This window comes from Sturnus vulgaris, chromosome Z, assembly GCF_052056855.1.
Source record: "Sturnus vulgaris isolate bStuVul1 chromosome Z, bStuVul1.hap1, whole genome shotgun sequence".
Classification (NCBI taxonomy): domain Eukaryota; kingdom Metazoa; phylum Chordata; class Aves; order Passeriformes; family Sturnidae; genus Sturnus; species Sturnus vulgaris.
In genome coordinates this window covers 54,025,626-54,045,270 of record NC_142283.1, presented here as the reverse complement: position 1 = coordinate 54,045,270, position 19,645 = coordinate 54,025,626, and the positions used below count along the sequence as shown (strand labels likewise).

At 35.9% G+C, this 19,645-nt stretch overlaps 1 protein-coding gene across 2 annotated transcripts in view; it reads right to left on the bottom strand.

Moving 5' to 3' along the window:
* The window catches only part of RFX3 (regulatory factor X3), a 106,419-nt gene that overhangs the window by 42,501 nt on the left and 44,273 nt on the right, over positions 1-19,645 (bottom strand). For both annotated transcript variants that reach the window (XM_088157217.1, XM_014880239.2), the window contains exons 2-3: positions 12,629-12,753; positions 5,405-5,502 (exon numbers count right to left, since the gene is read on the bottom strand). In XM_088157217.1, the coding sequence (XP_088013343.1) occupies positions 5,405-5,502; positions 12,629-12,745 (215 nt within the window). In that variant the 5' untranslated portion in view covers positions 12,746-12,753. The remainder of the gene's footprint in view (positions 1-5,404; positions 5,503-12,628; positions 12,754-19,645) is intronic.

The window sequence follows — 19,645 nt, the reverse complement described above, 5'->3', positions numbered from 1 at the left end:
TCCACAGCACTTGTAGCACAAATACGTTATACTTTCTCAAATAGACTGACATATATCATAGCCAGTTCCTTCCCACTGCAAAGGTTGTAAAAGCATTCCTAGCTCTTCTCTCCTTTAACAGCTGCATATAAAACCACACAGTGAGTAATCTCTAAATTTTCATGCTCTTTATGAGAACACATTGATGATTAACTCTTGCTTGAGACAGCAGGAAGGCTACAGAAACTGATAGTTCTTACTATTGAAACACTGAAGTTTGGTGCTTACTAGAATACAGTACTAGAAATCTTACCAGTTACAAGTAAATTTAAAATCTAAGTAGTTAGGCTGCAGAATCCTAGTTTCCAGAAGGCCGTGAAAACTAGATCATGTGTACCCTGAGAGCAAGCAACAGAAAGTCAGGCATTGTGTGAATTCAATTCAGATTAAGCAAGCCTAGAACAGGTGCCTGATGTTAAGATCCCACATTAGAAATTAACAATACCAGCAAGAGTTGGACTAGCATTGCAAGGTACAATAATTCAAGGCATTTCCTATTATGCCTCATTGCTTGCTTACATAAATTTTGATTTACAAAATATAATGTTAACATAAAAGAGTTGGAGTTGTGGTACAAAGTTGTTTAAAACACTATTTTTTGAATATGAAACCAGAAAATAATTAATTTCTATATTCAGTAAGTCCCAGAATTACCATGCAAAACAACTGTAATGTCTTTCCCTACATTACTGGCTCTAACATAATGTTATTGAGCCCAACTTTTACAGACACTTTTGTCTCTTGAAAGACACTGACATTCTAAGAAAAGGAGAAAACTAAAAACAACATCACTGAAATAGTAAATTTGTTCTTGTCCTCCCTTAGTTTTCAGTGTGCACATGCACACATTGTAAATAATTTAATCCCATCTGCACCTATGATCAGATTCTATATAAATACCCGATCCATTGACTATTATGTATCAGTGTTCAACCTTAGAACACCTCCAAACCAAAACCAAAAGAAATTCTTTCATCCCAGAACAATATCCTCAAAGTCCTTTAAGTTTTTAGGATAATTCTGTGGTCCTTAAGCTAATAGTGAGCTTGACAGAAACTAGAGAGAACAGAATCCTTTGTCTAATACAGAGGGAAGACCTCGTAACAGCCAGATTCTGGAGGTGATGTATCCTAAGCAAAGGGAAGAAAAGGTAGTGCCATACACCCTGAGACTATCACAACAGAACATGATATAGCCATTAAATTATAATAGAGAGGCATTTATTAGCCATAAAAAAGAACTGAGATTTCAACACTCAGTCCAAGATCATTTCCCACATGCAAACAAAGCAATAACAGCGCACGCAATGCACAGCAACAGAAAATCCTGCAATCCAGGGAATATAGTAAATGAAAACAAAGGTGCAATTCTATAAATTTTATTCTAAGGATTTGTAATTCAGATAGTTAAGGAAGCATTAATTACACATTTCTAAAATTCTGATGAAGTACAGCAGAACTAAAGTCCAAGAAATATGACACTGCCACTGTTAGGAATATGTCAAAGGGCACATACTAAATCTGCAAGACCTCATGAGCTGGGCTTTTCAGGCTCTCTTTGTCTACGTTTCTCTGTCTTAGTCTAGAGTTTTGTTCTAGCAGTGATTACTGTTCAATTAGATAAATGTTACTTAATCTGTTTCCATTTTAGCATAGCTTTCTATGATTGTGTGGTATGAAACCTATCATTAAAATGCTGAGGCATTGTAGTGTCTAACAGACAATATCAAATAGCTGTTCTGTACACACTAAACAATCTGTGACCCTAAATCAAAACTGTAGCAAAGAGGATCATGAGGCGGCATAACAGTATTCAAGAAGTATCCATTCTTACAAAAACAGACCACAAAAACCAAATTCAAATAAACTATGGAAATGGAAACCAGTGAAGAACAGACAAAGTATAGACTGTGCTAGAACACATTAAAAATAGCTGCAAGTGGACACACTCTGGAGTGGCCCTCACCACCCATCATACATTGTCCACATGTAACATCTGTGTTAGTAGTAAATTGCTGAAATTCTCTGTAACTCAGAGAGGAGCTATTCACTTTAGTATGCATAAGGGTAGTAAAAGGAAAAGGATGAAAAGAAAAAGGGATAGATACTAGAAACTAATACGAAGACTACAATTTTAACTATTTTGATAACAATTACTTCATTTAACCATTAAGATTTCAATTAGGGTAATAGTAAATTCTTGGGTTTGCTTAAATGGTGTGTTTTGCCAATATAAACACCACAAATTGTTGTACAACAAGTTGGTGAAGAATACTGTTTGGATCCAACAGCAATAGCAATCCTTGGACAGTCCCAGCAATCAAAACCTTCTTTGCCACATCAGAACTATCAGGTAAGTGACTACCTTTTATTTATGTATGAAAATTCTTAAGAAGAAAGTTCACTTCTAGGTGAACATAGGTGCAGTAATAATAGTCTTAATGTTTTCTGAACAGCCAGGTAAGGCTGTACATGTCATTGCAAAAACAATGCACTTTTGCTTCAGGATAGAGTGGCACGCTGACAAGCAAAACGGCTGTTAACTAGAGACAAATGTAGATAACGTAGTTCAAATATTCTCATATCATTGTGACAAGCTGTGGGCTACACCCCTTTTATTACTATATTCCCTCCAATTATAATAAAACCAAATAACTTCTAAGTGTAGACAAATCATGATATAAAATGTTATAAGAACACAACAGTTACACTTAACAAAGACTGTGAAACCTGACAAACTTCTTACTTTTATAATTCAAAGAATTAGGTAACTTTTTCCTGATATATATTGTAACTGCATCCTTTGTAGTTGCTATTGTATATGGACTTAAATCAGTGCTAGTTGGCAAGTGTTGTATTTAAAATAAAGGACAATTCTTTCCAGAATTGTAGAATAGTTTAGGTCAGAAGGGATCCTAAGGATCTTCTAGTCCAACTCCCCCTGCCATGGGCAGGGGTACCTTCCACTAGTCCAGGTTACTCAAAGCTCCATCCAACCTGGTCTTGAACACCGCCCGGGATGGGGCATCCACAATTTCTCTGGACAACCTTCCTCACCACCCTCTGAGCCAAGAATTTCTTTGTAGTATCTGATTTAATCTAATCTAAATCTCTCCTATTTTAGTTTAAAACCATTGCCCCTTTAGCCTATCATTATCTGCCTGTATAAGATGTCCCTCTCCCACCTTTTTCTGTAAGCCTTTTGCTAGTAATGGAAGGTCACAATAAAGCCTATTAGACTGTCCTCATCTGTCCTCATAAGACAGGGGCTCCAGTGCTCTGGTCATCTTTGTGTCCCTCCTCTGAACCTGCTCTAACAGTTCCATGTCTCTCTAATTCTGACGACCTCAGAACTTGACAGCACTCCAGGTGGGGTCTCATGAGAGCAGAGTGGAAAGTGAAGTCTTTCATCAGGCACGCTGTGACAATCTACTCCAGAGATTCCAGTATGAATTCATGTCTTCACCCTAACTATGGTTTGCAGATTTATTCTGTTGCTAGAGCAGTATTGTTGCTTGATAGATTATGGAAGAATTCTGTATCTGATATTGTGTTAGAATTAAGATTTGGATTTATCATAAAATACATCAAACACATAATCATGGGAAAACTACCCAAAATCTGGTCTATAAAAGCATATGGGAAATGTGTTTCACTACATAGAATCTTTAAAAAGTCTGAATAGAAGCAAAGACTGGGTCCATTCTCTGCTAATGAAATTACAATCTTTAGAAAGGCTAATCTTCCTGTAAAGATTGAACAACAAATTGCCTGTCCACTGCATTGCTGCTCACAACAGCATAGGTAAAATCTTCTTTGTAGGAAGGAAAAACAATCTAGATTTGGGTCACGTGCTAAGAAGAGCTTTCTTCTTTTATATCCTATTCACTGATTTTGCAACAACTGACAGAGGGATTCAGATATAGAAATACAGTAAAATAATGGAAACCTGAAGGTTCATGCCAAGCAGCCAGTCACATGTGCTTCTGTTTTTCCCTTGGACTGTAATCAGTACTGTAGAACACTTTTTAGACCCTGCCAAAAGTCCCAACAGCACACAAAATAATTTAAAAGTAATGAATGAAAAGAGAAACTTGAAAAATAGCTTATTTAAGAACGACCTCTTTTGGAGGCTAATGGTAGACTATCACAGTCACAATGACATTAGGCTGCTGGATGTGTGTGCTGGCTTTGGCTGGCGTAGAGTTACTTTCTTCACAGTAAATAGTATCAATGCCATTTGTAGCACAAGCCTGAAACACAGCCACGCACTAGCTACTAGGAAGAAAATGAATCTATCCCAAACAAAATCAGTACAATACAGAAGTCAAATGCATATTTAAAATACATTGTTTAGTATTTACAAGTGAGAAGAAAAAAAAAAGGAGAAGATAGTACATGAAAAATTAATAAATCAAAATGTGCTAGTAGAAATGACCAAAGAACGATGTCAGTGTTAGCATCCTAAGTCTCTGAATCCAAATAATATTAGTCTTTAGAATTGTTTTTGGATTACCATCAATACGTAAGTACCTTCAGACAATCAAAAAGCTTTATAAATTGTACTTCTTCATAAAGCCAGTTAGAAAGCAAAAATAGTAAATGAAAAAATGACATTGAGAAGCTCCTTTCCAAGCAATACAGTCTACTTTGAAGTTTGAGCCAATTTGAAAGGTGGTGTTGCACCAAGTCTGTTACTAGACTAGGTAAGGTCCAGAGAACAGATCAAAGCTCAATTTTTTTTCTTAGTCTTTCTTAAATTGTGTATTGAAGAAAGAAACTTGATGAAAAGGCATGCTCAGGAAAGCAGGAAATGCACAATCATGTGAAAAAAGATGTTAAAGAAGCAGCAAAATGTGACTTAATTTCCTTCCTCTGCTTTTCCTCATTCCTTTGTAAAAAAAACCAAACTGATCTAATTTTATGAAACACAGGAACGAAATCACATTACAACTTCTTTAGATAGTAACTACAGCTGCTGCACCTCTCTATCATTTGCCACTAGGATTGCAGCCAGGAAGACAGAAGGCCCTGCCTTTTGTCCTGAGGACAGAAGTTTCACAATATGTCTTTCAGACAGAACATATCCATGAACTAGAAGATACTTTTTCAAACAATGCTATGCCATATGGGTGCAACTAAAACAATCACAAAAATTCTACTTACACAAAACTTCTGCCTTAATAAAAAAAAAATAGAGTGAACTCACATTTTCATCCAAAAAACTATTTTGACACAAGAATAACTGTAATTGAATAATTCTTCTTTCCAATTTAATATACAGTAGTCAATAGAATCTAACTGAAAATATGTATTATACTTCACATTTTAATGAACATTAAAATTCTGACCATTTTCCAACTTACATAGCTCCATTAGTGTAGACTGTGTCACTTCCCTCCACATACTGAACCTGGGCTGGGTAGACATGCTGTACCTGTTGCACAGTCTGTACTTGCTGTACCTGAAAATAAGAAAACCATAAGTTTGGGATATCATAAAAAAGTACCAATGCTTCCGTGCACCTAGTGGCTTCTAAACAATTTAGGATATCTCTGTTCTCAACATTACATGTGTATATCACAGCACTTGCAAAGAAAATTAGTGTTCTTACACAATATTTGTTCTATAAGTTTGGTAAACAGAGCCCTAACACTGAAGATGCACACTCATGAAACATATCTTCAGTGCCAAAGACTTAACTAACTGGAGAGCACAAAGATGAGATGAAGTGTTACTTCCGTTTGCACCAAGCTGAAGAATTATAATTACTACAGAAGAAAGTATAATTTCGTTATATTTATGCTTTTTCTTATTTCATTTAAGTCCTAAATAGACCAAGCCATAAAATCATAGTTCAAACACGTTGCAGTAAGTCAAGAAATAAATGTTCTCGTTAAGATGCTTCAGCTCTTTTTTAACTGGAGTAAAATTACAGTGATACAAGATTTTTTTTACAGTGTACAATTATGGGCCAAATCCCCAGTCTGAGTAACCCCTTTCTGAGAATATTATCAGCTATTAAAAACTCCAACACAATCTTGTTTTACTTTAATGAACTAAACAAAAAGAGGCAGTAAGACATGGATTATCATCCCATGTATTGCTAAGGACAGTCACTCATCAATTCCTTTGGTTCATACTGTACTATACTGTAGGAATATTTCAGGTTATGCAAATTTTCTCTCCAGTCGTATTTTTTTGTCTTCTGCCACAGTAAAGATGAAGAATTTAATCTTTTACACCTTCCATCTTTCAGAGAAGCCATATTTTGGTGCAAGAGCAGTCCAGAATCTAAAATATGCTAAAGGACTTACAGAGACTTCACAGATAGACAAATTTGACCCAAGGAACTGAATCAAGAAAGCATCAATGCACTTATTTATTAAATAGATTTAATGTTTGGTGACAATAATTTTTCTCATACTTATTGTTATAAAGCTACTTCAGTCTAATCCAGTTGGTTCTATGGACTGCAAACACCATAATTCCTTATCAGTCTGGGTTTCATGCATTTGATGAACCTCCTCTGAGAGCTCTTTAAAAATATCCTAACCTAATACTTTCACCTGTGTTGCGTTTTAAAAAGTTCTGCAAGAAAATTTTTTCATAATATTGACTGACTTTGAAACAAAAATCTAGATCTTCACAGAAACCTTCCCTTACGTTGACATTAAAACCCGAAGTCTGAAAAAGGGACAAAACAGCCAAAGCTTAGAATGCAGCCATGATGAAAAATCAGATGCTTCTATCCATTAACACCAATTAGACTGAACATGATGGCTATGATATCTACTAAAATCCAAAGTTTTCTGATTTCCTACATTAATCATTACATAAATTATGAAATACTCCTGAAATACAATTTTTCAACTTCAAAAAGTATACTTTGAAGATGTTTGCTTAATTATTAAGGTAAGGCAATTGTGTACATTTCTTCTTCTAACAATATTTAGTTATTTAACAGAAAGGTTCAGTTGGCAAAGTAAACACAAAATACTCTAATGAGAACTATGCACATTACTTAGACCTTAGAAATTCTCTGAATTAAATTCAGAATTGTCAGAATTGTGCAAACATCTTCCAAAATTAAATTATTTCTATTTCCACCACTTTTGACTTCATAACTTAAATTAATTCAAATCACAATTTCATGGAATGGGCTTGATCTAAATCCACTGCAAGAAAGACCTGTAAGCTTGTTATTTATCTATATCCCTCAATATTCAGATCTGCCAAACTCTGACAAAACGACCCACTCATGCAATAATTGGCCAAAATATGTATGTGCTTTATTGTGAAACATATATGCAACTATTGTGATATTTTTAAAGTTCATCTCTAGTTATATATCTTACTTTTGGGGGAGTCAATTCTATTACCTTTAATCAATGGGAGAAGGGGAGTCATTGTTGATCAGTTTATTACGGAAAACCAAACTGATCCACTTGACCTATGCTGTGAGAAAACATCTTGAAAACGGGCTTTGTTCTTAAAACCAGTAGCTTGTCACCTGACATGTAATGGATATGCCCCATTTTCTCTCTCAGTAGCACAGATGGGGAAACACTGTGGAAATGATGCTGTCGTCAGTATCAATTCCATGTTCTCATCCAACTACTGACAAAATGCACTTTGTTTCCAACTCACACACCACACACTGAATATGGCTTAGTTTCTATTAAAAATAACCCACACTATTTTGCTGTTAATAAAGACATTATTTTCTCCCTGTTACCTGCATATACTGATAAAATGGAACTCTACATTGTGTACAAACACATCATTAAAACAGAGAGGTCATGTTCCCCTTCTATACAAGGCATTATATCCTCCCATTATTCTTGAATACAAGCTGCTACCTATTCCAAAAACATCAGATTCAGCACAGTGCAAGACCTTTCTGTCAGAACTGAGACAATAGTGCAGGGATAAAGTGCGTACATAGTGCATGAACATTTGCTGTCTATTGGACAGGAAACTGAAACATTCCAAAATATGTTTCTCTTCTAATATGGAGTAAGAACAACAAAAGTTTAGTTTTCCATGAAGCAAAATACCAAAATCTGTTAAAATTAAAATTTTCATTGCTTAATTTTCCAGCAATTTTTTATGTAAGTTCTTTACTACTGAAAACTTCAGGACTGTTTATGCATAGAAAGCAACTTATTTTTTAAAACAATATTTAAGAATGGATATGCTACAGTGCTATTAAAACATTTTACCTACTTTTGAAAATCAAAATGTTTTTCCTTTAATGCTGAAGATCAATACAAAGAGGGCCACTGAATTATTTTTTTCCAATATAGTAATAAAAAAAGTTTACAAAAAAACTTACTTTGCTTCAGCTTCTCTGAAATTTAGTACTGCTACAGTTAAATTCATTATCCTGCCAAAGGAAGCTGCAGTCACTACATGGTATTCCAATGTACTAAGAACTTCAGGGTGGGGAAGGTTAGACGCAAATATTTTCCCTGGCAAGCTATGACAAATAAGGAAGGAGCCTTTAGGATGGTCTTGTATGTGAAATCTTTGCCATGATGAAAATCTTTGTTATATGCTATTTCCAATACTAATTTTATTTCCTATTTTATTTAACTTTTAATGCTTTAATGAGAATTAAATCGAGCGCCTCTGAATTTTCTTTTTAATCTTCAACAGAAAGAAACGAGATGTGTATATTTACTCCCTATGTGCACAAAATTATTTGAGGGATGTTGGTTATGAGGAAACAAAACACCATGAAAAATTGTGGAAAATATGATAAAAAGGGGTTTTTTTCTTCACTTCTGTTTTATTTATCATTATCCTTTCACCTTTTATTAAGCTGTTAAAGGAGTGGTATCACCTAAGTCATGTAGTTTTTGGGGCAGAGCAGAAATTGCTGACTATTCTCCCAGTGTTTTCCAGAGACCTAAACCTAAGTGACCTTCTTGTATTAAAAAATATACCAATAATTAATTGAACTGGGCTCAAAATAGAAAACACAATAAAATATTGATTAAAGAGCAAGAGCATGCAAGTTCAAAAACTATGTTCTAGAGTGGACTGGTGAACTAGCAATGGTAATTTTCAATATTGTCTGGCTGGAAAACAGAAAATTAACAAACTTATATAGCAATTTTTGGCTTAAATAATGTCAGACAGTAGAGCTTTCATTCCTCTTGCTTCACTGACTCTAGCCAGAAATAAAAATCTGGAGTAGGATTAGAAGCAAATGGCTGAAATGTTGCACGACAACAAGAGCTGAATGAAAACTTATTTAATTATACATGTGTAGTTATATTTATTAGCTGAAGAAGGAAAAAAAAGGCAAAAATAAATTGTATTCTTAATTATACTACCTCAGAGGAATAAATGAGGGACTAAGTTATATTTTATCTATGAAAGTTAATAAAGTGTATAAAAGCATACTGAAATGCTGAAATTACGCTGAAGCATGATAAAATGTACGAGTGAACTTTGATTTCCAATAAAAGTACTTCTGTTCTAAGTCCTAGTAAGCAAAGACTAGAACAACAGAGCAATATATATATCTATATGTGTGGATTTTCAAATTCCATTTTAAAAAGAACATGTAAGTATCCACTGTGTCTTTGCAAACAGCTTGGATCTGCAACATTTTCTGTCCTTGGAGATAAAAATAAGTTTTTTCCTTCATTAGTATGGATTACTTTTGGCAAGTAACATATAAATAGTACATGCTGTAATATTCTAAGCACATTCATATTTATATAATAGCTAATGTCAGCTCATGATTATGTGTTTCATATGCCAAACATGATTTTGCATTAAGAGCAATTTTGATTAGCAAAAGTCTGCATCTCCAATTAATGAAGGATAGAATGCTTTGTGAACGTGATAGCCACCGAATTCAGTGACTGTGAAGAAATGCTTTGCCCATCTTCAGATGCATGGATATATTTTTATAAAATAACTTATTTTTAGTTTTATTTCTCCAATTATTCCATATTGCATGGCATAAACTCAGAAGTGAGTTTAATTTTGAATCCTTAGAAGCTTACTGCACTGAGCTGAAGACTGCCTGTTGAAAAAGCAACGATATATTAATGAAAAATCCCTGTATTCAAGAAAATTCCTCAGGCTATTTAAACAGAATTTAATTACATTCTCACATTTTCAGTCATACTGTTGTTGCTTTTTGCTTCTTATTCCCCTCTATCCCACCTGAACAGTGACTTCTGCTGTGTTGCATGAAACCAGCTGCCACTAGAGCCACTTCTGCAAGAGGAAAAATTTAGGTTTTCATTAATGGTACCTTTATTGTCCCTATTCTTGGCGCATTATAGCAGATTTTTATGAGCAGCATATTAATACCAGCTATGTGGAAATTAGGGATTTGTTTTAGCTGAAAATATTAAAAGTTACTCTTTTGTCGATTGTTCAAGAGACAGGATGCTTGAGTACGAACATAGCTGAAGAGAAAAGGCTCTTAGTCTGTCCTTCCACTTATTCAGCATGCTCCTCTTCTGGACAAAAATATTTCATTTTGAAAAAAAAATTATATTTTGTGTGCATAAGAGAAATACGATGTCATGAAATCAACCCCAAATTAATGCATTCAGGTGATGTCATTTAAATAAGGTGTACATACAGGAATAGAAACATGGGTAACAGAAATCTCCCTAGAAAAATTATCTCCTATACATTGCCTTAAAATTAATTAAAAACAAATTGACCTAACAATACATTATTCACTAGAATGCACTAATAAATTACTGCAAATCATATTATGGAAGTTTCAGATTACATTGAATTGTTCTATATACATGGATATTCATATTACAGTATCCTTGAATTTAACAAAATCACAGAAGTGCTCCATTGTTTTTAGCAATGTATATTCATAAGATAATATTGTCAAAATTTGAATACTCACACGTAATTTGGATACAGCTGAAATCATTAACCATGTCCAGTATAAACCATAGAAAAAAAGAAATCATACATGCCTAAAACCTCTTCTCCAGCTTTCAACGTTGGTAAATGAATGTGCAGAAATAATAAGTCCTCCCTCTGCCATCAAAAGAATGTCTTTATTAAAATAGCCATTTAATGGCCCTTTCTCCTAATTTTCTTTAGTCAAATTAGCCCATTCTTACCAAAGGTACATAGAGACAATATTAACTACACACAGGTAATTCCCCAAGACAAACCATACCTGCAATTTCCTCAACACAGTGATTGTTTTTATATTTGCTGTTCCTTTTTTTTTTAACCCTGCAATTGAAATTACCTATCCCACCTACATTCTTCATCACATTTCCTGCTGGCATACCATATTCACATCTTCACTCTTCCCTTCCTCCTCACTACTTCCAAAACCTAGTCACCTCTTTCTACACGTATCTCCCATACATATGTGTTTCAATCACTGCAATACTGTCTGCACTGGATTTCCCAACATTCTTGTTGGATCTTCAATTCCCGATCCTTTAAATTTCTTTTCTCAAACATTATGCTGATTATACAGTCAGTGTTAAGAGCCACATGGAAAAGTATAATTTACTATGTCCAAAGGGAAAAACAATCCAATATAACGATGGTGTATTCAATACAAGGAGATACTCAGAAGTAGCAGTGCTACTAAAGGAGATGTATGTAAAGGTGATCAGGAACAGTTTTACACACTCAGGGCAACAAAGAAGAGACTGTGAAACACATATACAAAATTCCACTGTAATTTTAAGAACTCAAAAAAAGCTGAAGAGTTTAATTTAGAGATAAATGCTCCACCAGCACAGAAATGGCACTATTTAATAAAACATGTCTTGTTCTCATATTACTTATTTGGAAAATGGGAAGTCAGATTTTGATGAAAAACATCAGATGTCATCCTGAATATTCACCACACGGACAGTTAATTTCTGTCTCTTTTGGAAAAGTCCTAGACAGCTATCATGGCTTTTACACTGAGTCTCTATTTTCTACCTCCATACTTTTTCTTTTTAGCTTCCAATTTTCTTCTGCCTCCATTTCTTATAAAGCTCATAGGTACTGCATAGGAGTAACCACCTCATGTAACACAACAGTGCGCTGTGCTGGCTGCTACACAAATCTTCCTCCCCTGGCAAATTTACATTATGAGTTATTGACTGTCATATCACAAAACTTCCATGACATCATGCATATATCTGCAGGCAGTCAAGCCTAAAGGTGCAAAGAACAGTGTTTTTCATATTTACATTTGTATTGCACTTACTTGGACATGCAGGCAGATGAAGAAATTATATAGTCAATAATTTCAGAAACATATGCATTATTTAAAGGAAAAATGCAAATACTCAGTAACATAAAGCAAACTTCTGTGAGCTACTGCATGAATTATATAATAAATAACAGTTAGAATCATGTATGAGTACTACCAGAGCTTGTCAGATGCTCTAGTTAAGGAACAGATCCTGAAAACAGCTTGCTTTTCTCTCGTTATTTTAATTCCAGCAAACTAAAACTGATAAAAGCAGAGCAAAAGTTCCTTTAGCAGTCTTGCTCAAAACCAAGTTCCTCATTATAGTGTAAAGAACTATTATTAGATTTTTTTTTTAATCTTCTCAAAATTAGACACCTACCTGTTGCTGAACTGGTACTTGCTGTACTACCTGTGTGGGCACTGCTGCCTGGCCAGCCACAGATGTCTGTAAAGTCACAGTCGAACCTGTATCCGCCCCAGTCTCTGATGTCTGCATTGTGATCTCTGAATAAAATTAAAATACAAAATCAAAAAGTTAGTGCATAAATGCTTTTATTCTACCACTTACATTAGCACACTAACTTGTCCCTTATTTCTATTAATATTTTAAAATTAGCTAATCTTGCTGTGAGCCCAAAGATCTTCTCCCTACTAGCACACAAGTTTGTGTAAACTGGATTTTATGTTATTTTAATCTTATTTATATTTGAAATATCTTTTGCTTACATATGAAAAAACGTATCTCGTATCTGAATTTTGTCACTTTAGGAATAACTCTGAAGAATCGGCAGCAGATCTTCTTTCAGCTTGTAAATAACTGGTCAGCATTCTAAACCATTTTTCTGTGTCTTATGGAGTTACACTAAAATCTCTATGCATTCAAATTCAAAGTTGAACTTGAAGCAGGCTACAGAATGAAGGCCTCTACTCTGGAAAGCAAACTCTGAAAAGCATCTAATGAGTCACAGTGAAAAACACATTCAAATAACCTTATTCAGTAGAAAGCATTAAAGCAATTAGTAAGAAACTTTTTGACACTAAAACCATTTAGAAATACATAAATGGTAGACAAGCGCCTATGATCACGGCCCTGATGTTTAAAGGGAACAACAAAATTTGTGTAGAATAAAGAAATGGTTGAAGAATCAAGGAAAATGCCTGACAAGAAAACTTATCAGAAAGACAAGCAAGAATGACATGCCTTCATATGAAACATAGATTGTGAGCTGCAGATTCCTCAATTTTGCACACAGCCAAAATGACAATACAATTGACTGGTGACAAACCAAATTGAATTCAAAATTGTGAATCGGCCTTTTATTTCCCTTTCTTCTTAAATTTCTCTTAAGCAGTGGATGACTAACCAGTGAAAATAATAAACAGATGAGACAGGTTCTTCTTCACCTGGTACCTTCAAAACAGAAGACTGTATATGTCTGTGAAGAATCACAGTGAACAAACACAAATTAGTAGGCTATAATGCAAATGTTCTGTGAGAAATTTTACTGTCTTCAGTCTCTATCACTCTATATTAGCTACAGAATACTTTGGCAATCTGAGAACCACTGCCACTAAAAATGAGTAGCTTTACCATGCAGAATAAAACAGATTGATGTGGGGGAAAAAAAAATCTATAGATACTTAGAATGACTTATGCAAGTAATTTTTTTTCAGTCTAACTCATGAGAGGCAGATGGCTGAAGATACTGGACTTTAATCCCTACCACCACCACCAAATAACAAGCTCCCCAAAAAACTACATTTTTTTTTTAGACAATACCATAATAAAAAAATTGAGGGACATACCACTAGATAGTAGGAGGAATTAATTACTGTACCAAAAAATTTCAGTATTCTTGCTTGACAACAGAACCAGCTGTTAACAGCAAACTTTCCTCTCATGGCTAGGTTCCACAGTAGTTTAAGCTGATTTAAGGTTGGGTTTCTGCAGTTTCTCCCTACAACTATCTCTAGATCACTTTGAATTCAAATGTAGCCACTGCAAAGCAGGAAACAGGTATACAAATATGGTATAAGGTCAGGCGACAGACCCAGGACCTTGCCAACTGAGACCATTCTTGGTTTAAACACCAGGAAACCATGCCTATGGCATGCTTGATTGATTTAAATTCTTCTCCTGAAATATTCAGTAAGACTGATAAATTCTTGATCAAACTAATTTCAGATTAATCAATAGACTCTCAGTTTCATGTTAACTGAACCCTCTACTCTTAATCAGTGGATGCACTTCAGAACCCAGCACACCTGACAAAAATCAGCACACAAAAGAAAAAGATAGAAAGAGAACTTCAGATTACATTTATATGTTAAAATCCTAACAATGAAAATGGATGTCCACACAATAAACATGGAGGAGTTGAAAGTCTCCATGCTGCTAGAAAGTTACAACCTAGTTGTGATTACTCAAAGTTGGTAAGATGAACCCCATGGGTGGAAGTGCAGCCATCAAATGGTTACAGGCTTTTCAGAGAGAACAGGTGAGGAAGGAGAGATGGGTATTGTGTTTGTCTGGCAAGGTTTGGGTAGCAAGTGAGGGGGACTACATTCTTCTCTGAGAAGCTGCCAGAAGCTTCCCCTATGTCTGATGAAGAGAGGGCCAGCTGGATCCAAGATGGAACTATTGCTGACCAAAACTGAGCTCTGAGCCCATCAGTGACAGTGGTAGTGCCTCCAAGATATCTAAGGGCGGAAAAAGTTATTGGGAAGAAGCAAACTGCAGTCACAGAAGAAAGGAGTGAAAATACATAAGAGAACCTGTAGACATGTCAGTGGAAGAGCAGGAGAAGGTGCCTGAGGTGAAATTGCAACAGGTTTGCAGGAGGGACTCGTGATCCCAAGGGAAAGCTGTGCTAGAGCAACCTGGTCCTGAAGGGCTGCATGCCATGTAAGGGACCCATGCTGCAGCAATTTGTGAAGAACTGTAGCCCACGGGAATGACTAAAGGAGAAATGCATGGAGGACTATCTCCTGTGGGAGGGACCCTACACAGAAGCTGAGGAAGAGTATGAGTTTATCCCCTGAGAAGGAAAGCACCACAGAATCAATGTGTGAGGAACTGGTGGTAATCCCCATTCTAAATTCCTCTGCACTGCTGGAAGGGAGGAGGTAGGAGAATCAGGAATAAAGTTAAGCCTAGCAGGAAGTGGAGGGTGAGGAGAAGGTGTGTTGAAGATTTAGGTTTATTTCTCATGATCCTACCCTGATTAGATTGGCAATAAATTAAAATAATTTTCCTCAAGTCAAATCTCTTTTGCCTGTCATGGTAATTGGTGAGTGATCTTTCCCTCTTGTTATCTTCATCAATGAGCTTTTAGTTACATTTTCTCTCCCTTGTCCAGCTTAGGACTGGAGTGAGAGTGGTTTTGGTGAGCACCTGGCATTCAGCCAGCACCGCTTCTGTTATTTTGGTTTAAGTCTCTAACCTAAATGCAAAATTTTAGTATAGTTCAGAACACTGTACAGATTTTTCCCTCTAGGTACCATACAATATGGTTTGACAGTCAACCTTAAGCATCTTCCTATTTACTGGAAATTTTTCTAGTATTGTGTCAGTGATACAGTCAGCGTAATTCCTTTACATTGCATCAATATTGAGAGCACTGGTTTTAGCTAGGGTAAAATTAACCTTCTTCAAGGTGGCTGGCATGGGGCTGTGTTTTGGATTTGTGCTGACCACAGGGTTGATAATACAGAGATGTTTTTGTTATTGCAGAGCAGGGCTTGCACAGAGCCAAGGCCTTTTCTGCTTTTGGTGCTGCCACACTGGTGAGGGGACTGGGGGTGCTTGGGAGGCTGGGAGGAGACAGAGCCAGGACAGGTGACCCCAACTGACCAAAGGGATATTCCAGCCCCTGTGGCACCAAGCTCAGTGTATAAAGTGGGATGAAGAAGGAGAAAGAGGGAGGCATTAGGAGCAATGGTGTTTGTCTTCCCAAGTCACCATTTATGTGTGATGGGGCCCTGCTCTCCTGGAGATGGCTGAACACCTGCCAGCCATGGGAAGCCCTGAATTAATTCCATGTTCTGTTTTGCTTGTGTGTGTGGCTTTTGCTTTCTCTTTTAAACTGTTTTTATTTCAACCCCTGAGCTCTTCAGCTTTTACCCTTCTCATTCTCTCCCCAACCCCACTGGTGGGAGAGTGAGTGAGTGGATGTGGAGGCTTGGCTGTTGGCTAGGATTAAAGCCACAACAATAATCTAAATAAAGACTCTCCCATTTTTTTCACTGACACTCCATGTAAGTAAAGGAAGTGAATATTACAGCAGAAAAGACGTCATCCTTGCTTAATTGGACGGTCAGGTGTATGACAAACAACAGATGAATGTTTGACAAGGTCCTTTTTATTCTGCCTAATTAAGCAGTTGGACACACCCATCTGTTAATGGTATTGCTTTGTATAGCCAGTGCTTGTTGCATGATGTGAATGTAAGCTAAACAGGTCACATTCTGAAAGAAGACTAATTAACCCCTCCAAGTGGGAAAAGATACTGTCGGGACCCAGCTGCTGAATGCAACAAGGTTAGTATTTCCTCAGGATAATGGGCAGAACTTAGGCAAAGCTACTAGGCTGAAAATTATTCCTTTCCTTATATTCTGTTCAGCTTCATGTTGTCTGTTAAATTCCCTAAAGATTTTTTAATATACCCAAATTCTCAGTTGGAATCCTTCTGTTTTCTAGACTTGAAATATGAAGACAGAATGATTTAAGAGTATAGCTTGCTCTATTACTTATCAAAAGAGATGGTTAAAATGTGTCAGATTATGGTTTATTTTATTTCCTGGACTACTTCACACTGAACTAATTTACTTTTTTAAGCAACCAGAGTTTGCAAAGTTTTGTTCAGCTACATATGCTTTATTGTCTAGATCAAATAATGTAGCACGCTTTAATTCAATGAAGAAAATGAAAGCCTGTAATTTACTTTCAAGTGCAGCAGGAAATTTCTTTTTTCTCCTCTAGAAGCCTAAACAAAACATCACAGAAGATAAACTGAACTAGATCTCGTAATCACATCCAGTAATGGCAGGCTTTTAATAGTCAGAATAAAAGGCTAATCTTAAGATCTTATCTATTTATAATGATGAATAGCCAATATACTAATTAAGAATTTGCAGCAACATAATGTGTTTCACAATAAAGGAAAACTTCTCAGAACATTAAGTTCCAACAATTAATACGGAATGCTTGGCTCCTGAACAAGAGTATAAATGGAAACAGTTTCAGTAATACACTAGTTTCACATAAGCATTCCTTTTCAATTTTTGAATAAACAAAAATTTTATTAATAATTTACTTCCTAATTGTGTTGTTGTTAGTCACAGAGTAGAAGACAGATTACACAAGCTATTCACAGAGGAAGAACAGAATATTACAATAGTTTCTAGATAGTAATGTATTTTCATGTTAGAACCTCAGTTTCTTACTAAACACTATTTGATTGTTTCTTTTCTCCTAAGGTTCTTGTGAATACCAATGTAGGCAGCTGGACTCTGCCTGGTATCAGTACTAGTTGCTAAATACTGCAGTTATTAATAAAAATTTCCTTACTCTTTTTTCAGCTTTTCACGGATTTATGTAGGAGTAACAGATTAACTGAATGGCACAGAATAAAGTTTTAAAAGCCATGTCTCTGGACTTACATATATACTTCTGAGTAGTAACACCCTGCAAAAGAGTAACAAACAGAAAGGTGAGATACAGAGATGCACACTGGAAGGTACTCGTGCAATTACAAACTCCTGGTAACTCCTTCCAAGAAAGTTCATAATATAAAAAGCATGATGATCAGTTTACTGAGTACTAGTCAACAAGAGTCATAATGAAATTCTGTACTATCATTAGATTACAGCACATGGGTGCTTAAATTGAATGACTACTTCATGACGCTCTCACTTTGATCTTCTTACTAATTTTACCTTTGAAACCACCGAAATTTAGTCTTTCTGGAAAATTAATCAGTTTTACACAGGAGCTCTACCCATTAATATGCACCAGCACCAAGATTACATTCACAAACAGGATAAAAGCTTCTCAAAATTTTTGTTGTGAGAAAACTAGCAAACGGTCCATTTATGCTATTCTAAAACATTAGCTTGTGCACAAGAGATTCTGAGAGTAGAAAAGTCCAAGTGGTGTTTTCCTTCATCCTGGGTGAAAGGGTGTGAGGAAGAGGGCACTGATACTGCATGTCAACACCTGGTTGTAGTACTGGCATTGCAAACAGGGCTTTGTTTTTTACGACCATAGGACGTTCTCTTGGTTAACAACTTAGGAGAGATGGGATGAGCCTCATTAATTGGGGCAGAGATATTTTGCCGGCATGATAGTTGACCTGCTAAGAAAGGACTGGAACCAGGAGTGATATGGGGAGGGAAAGAGTTTCCAGCAGTCCTGTGAAGGAGCAGTGGACAGATTCGACAAGCAAAGGCCTGGGATGACATGAATGAAAGGCAACACATAATCAAAAAATGAGGCTTAAGCACGATCATCTCAAGCATGTGCATACGAGCAACGAAGTGGCTACAACACATCTATACGAGGAAGACACACAAACCTTCTTTCAGAAATCAGCATGCTGAAGCGCCTGTCTGAAGAGCTCATATGTGAAAGGATATACAATGGCCTCACACTCAGCATGGTTAATAAACACGAGGAATAGAGACCTCTGTGCGCTTGCAACACTATCATCTTGTTGAGATGACAGTGACGTGCTGGGACAGCAAACATGACTGAACGGCAGCAATAGAAGGACATAAGCTATCTGACCTTACAGTTTGTTTTTTTCAGTAATAAAACAGTCTTTAGCAAGCAATCTAAACAGTCTTTAGGATGAAGTTCACAGGAACTTCCTTGTTGGGATGGTATTTTGTAGTGTTTAACCAGAAACAAGTTTTGATCAAGAATTTTACTACAGAACATTTCTAGAAGTTTAGTATGCTTTCTAAGTTGCTATTTACATTGCTAAGTCTAGTGTATTATGGCTTTTAATTCACAGTTAGTCAAGTATTATGCACCTTTAATAGTATTCAGATACTTTTCAGATACGGAGGCATCTGTCTTTATTATATTAGCATAACTGTCATGGGCTGGAATGAGCATGTTCACAATCTCCCAAAAATATCTCTATGCAAAATGATAGTTACAATATCAAATGAAAATTCTAGCTTGAGCCAAGATCTTATTCTAAGGCACTAATGATAACAGCAGAATTAATTATAAAGTCTAACATGTACAATGCTATTTCTTCAAACCTTTCAAAATTATTTACAACAAAATGTATTTTGATTACTTTCTGAGGAAGATTATGAAAGCAGGAGAACCACTTGGACAAAACAGCTTTTTATGCTTCTGCATCATTCATACAATTATGAAAGG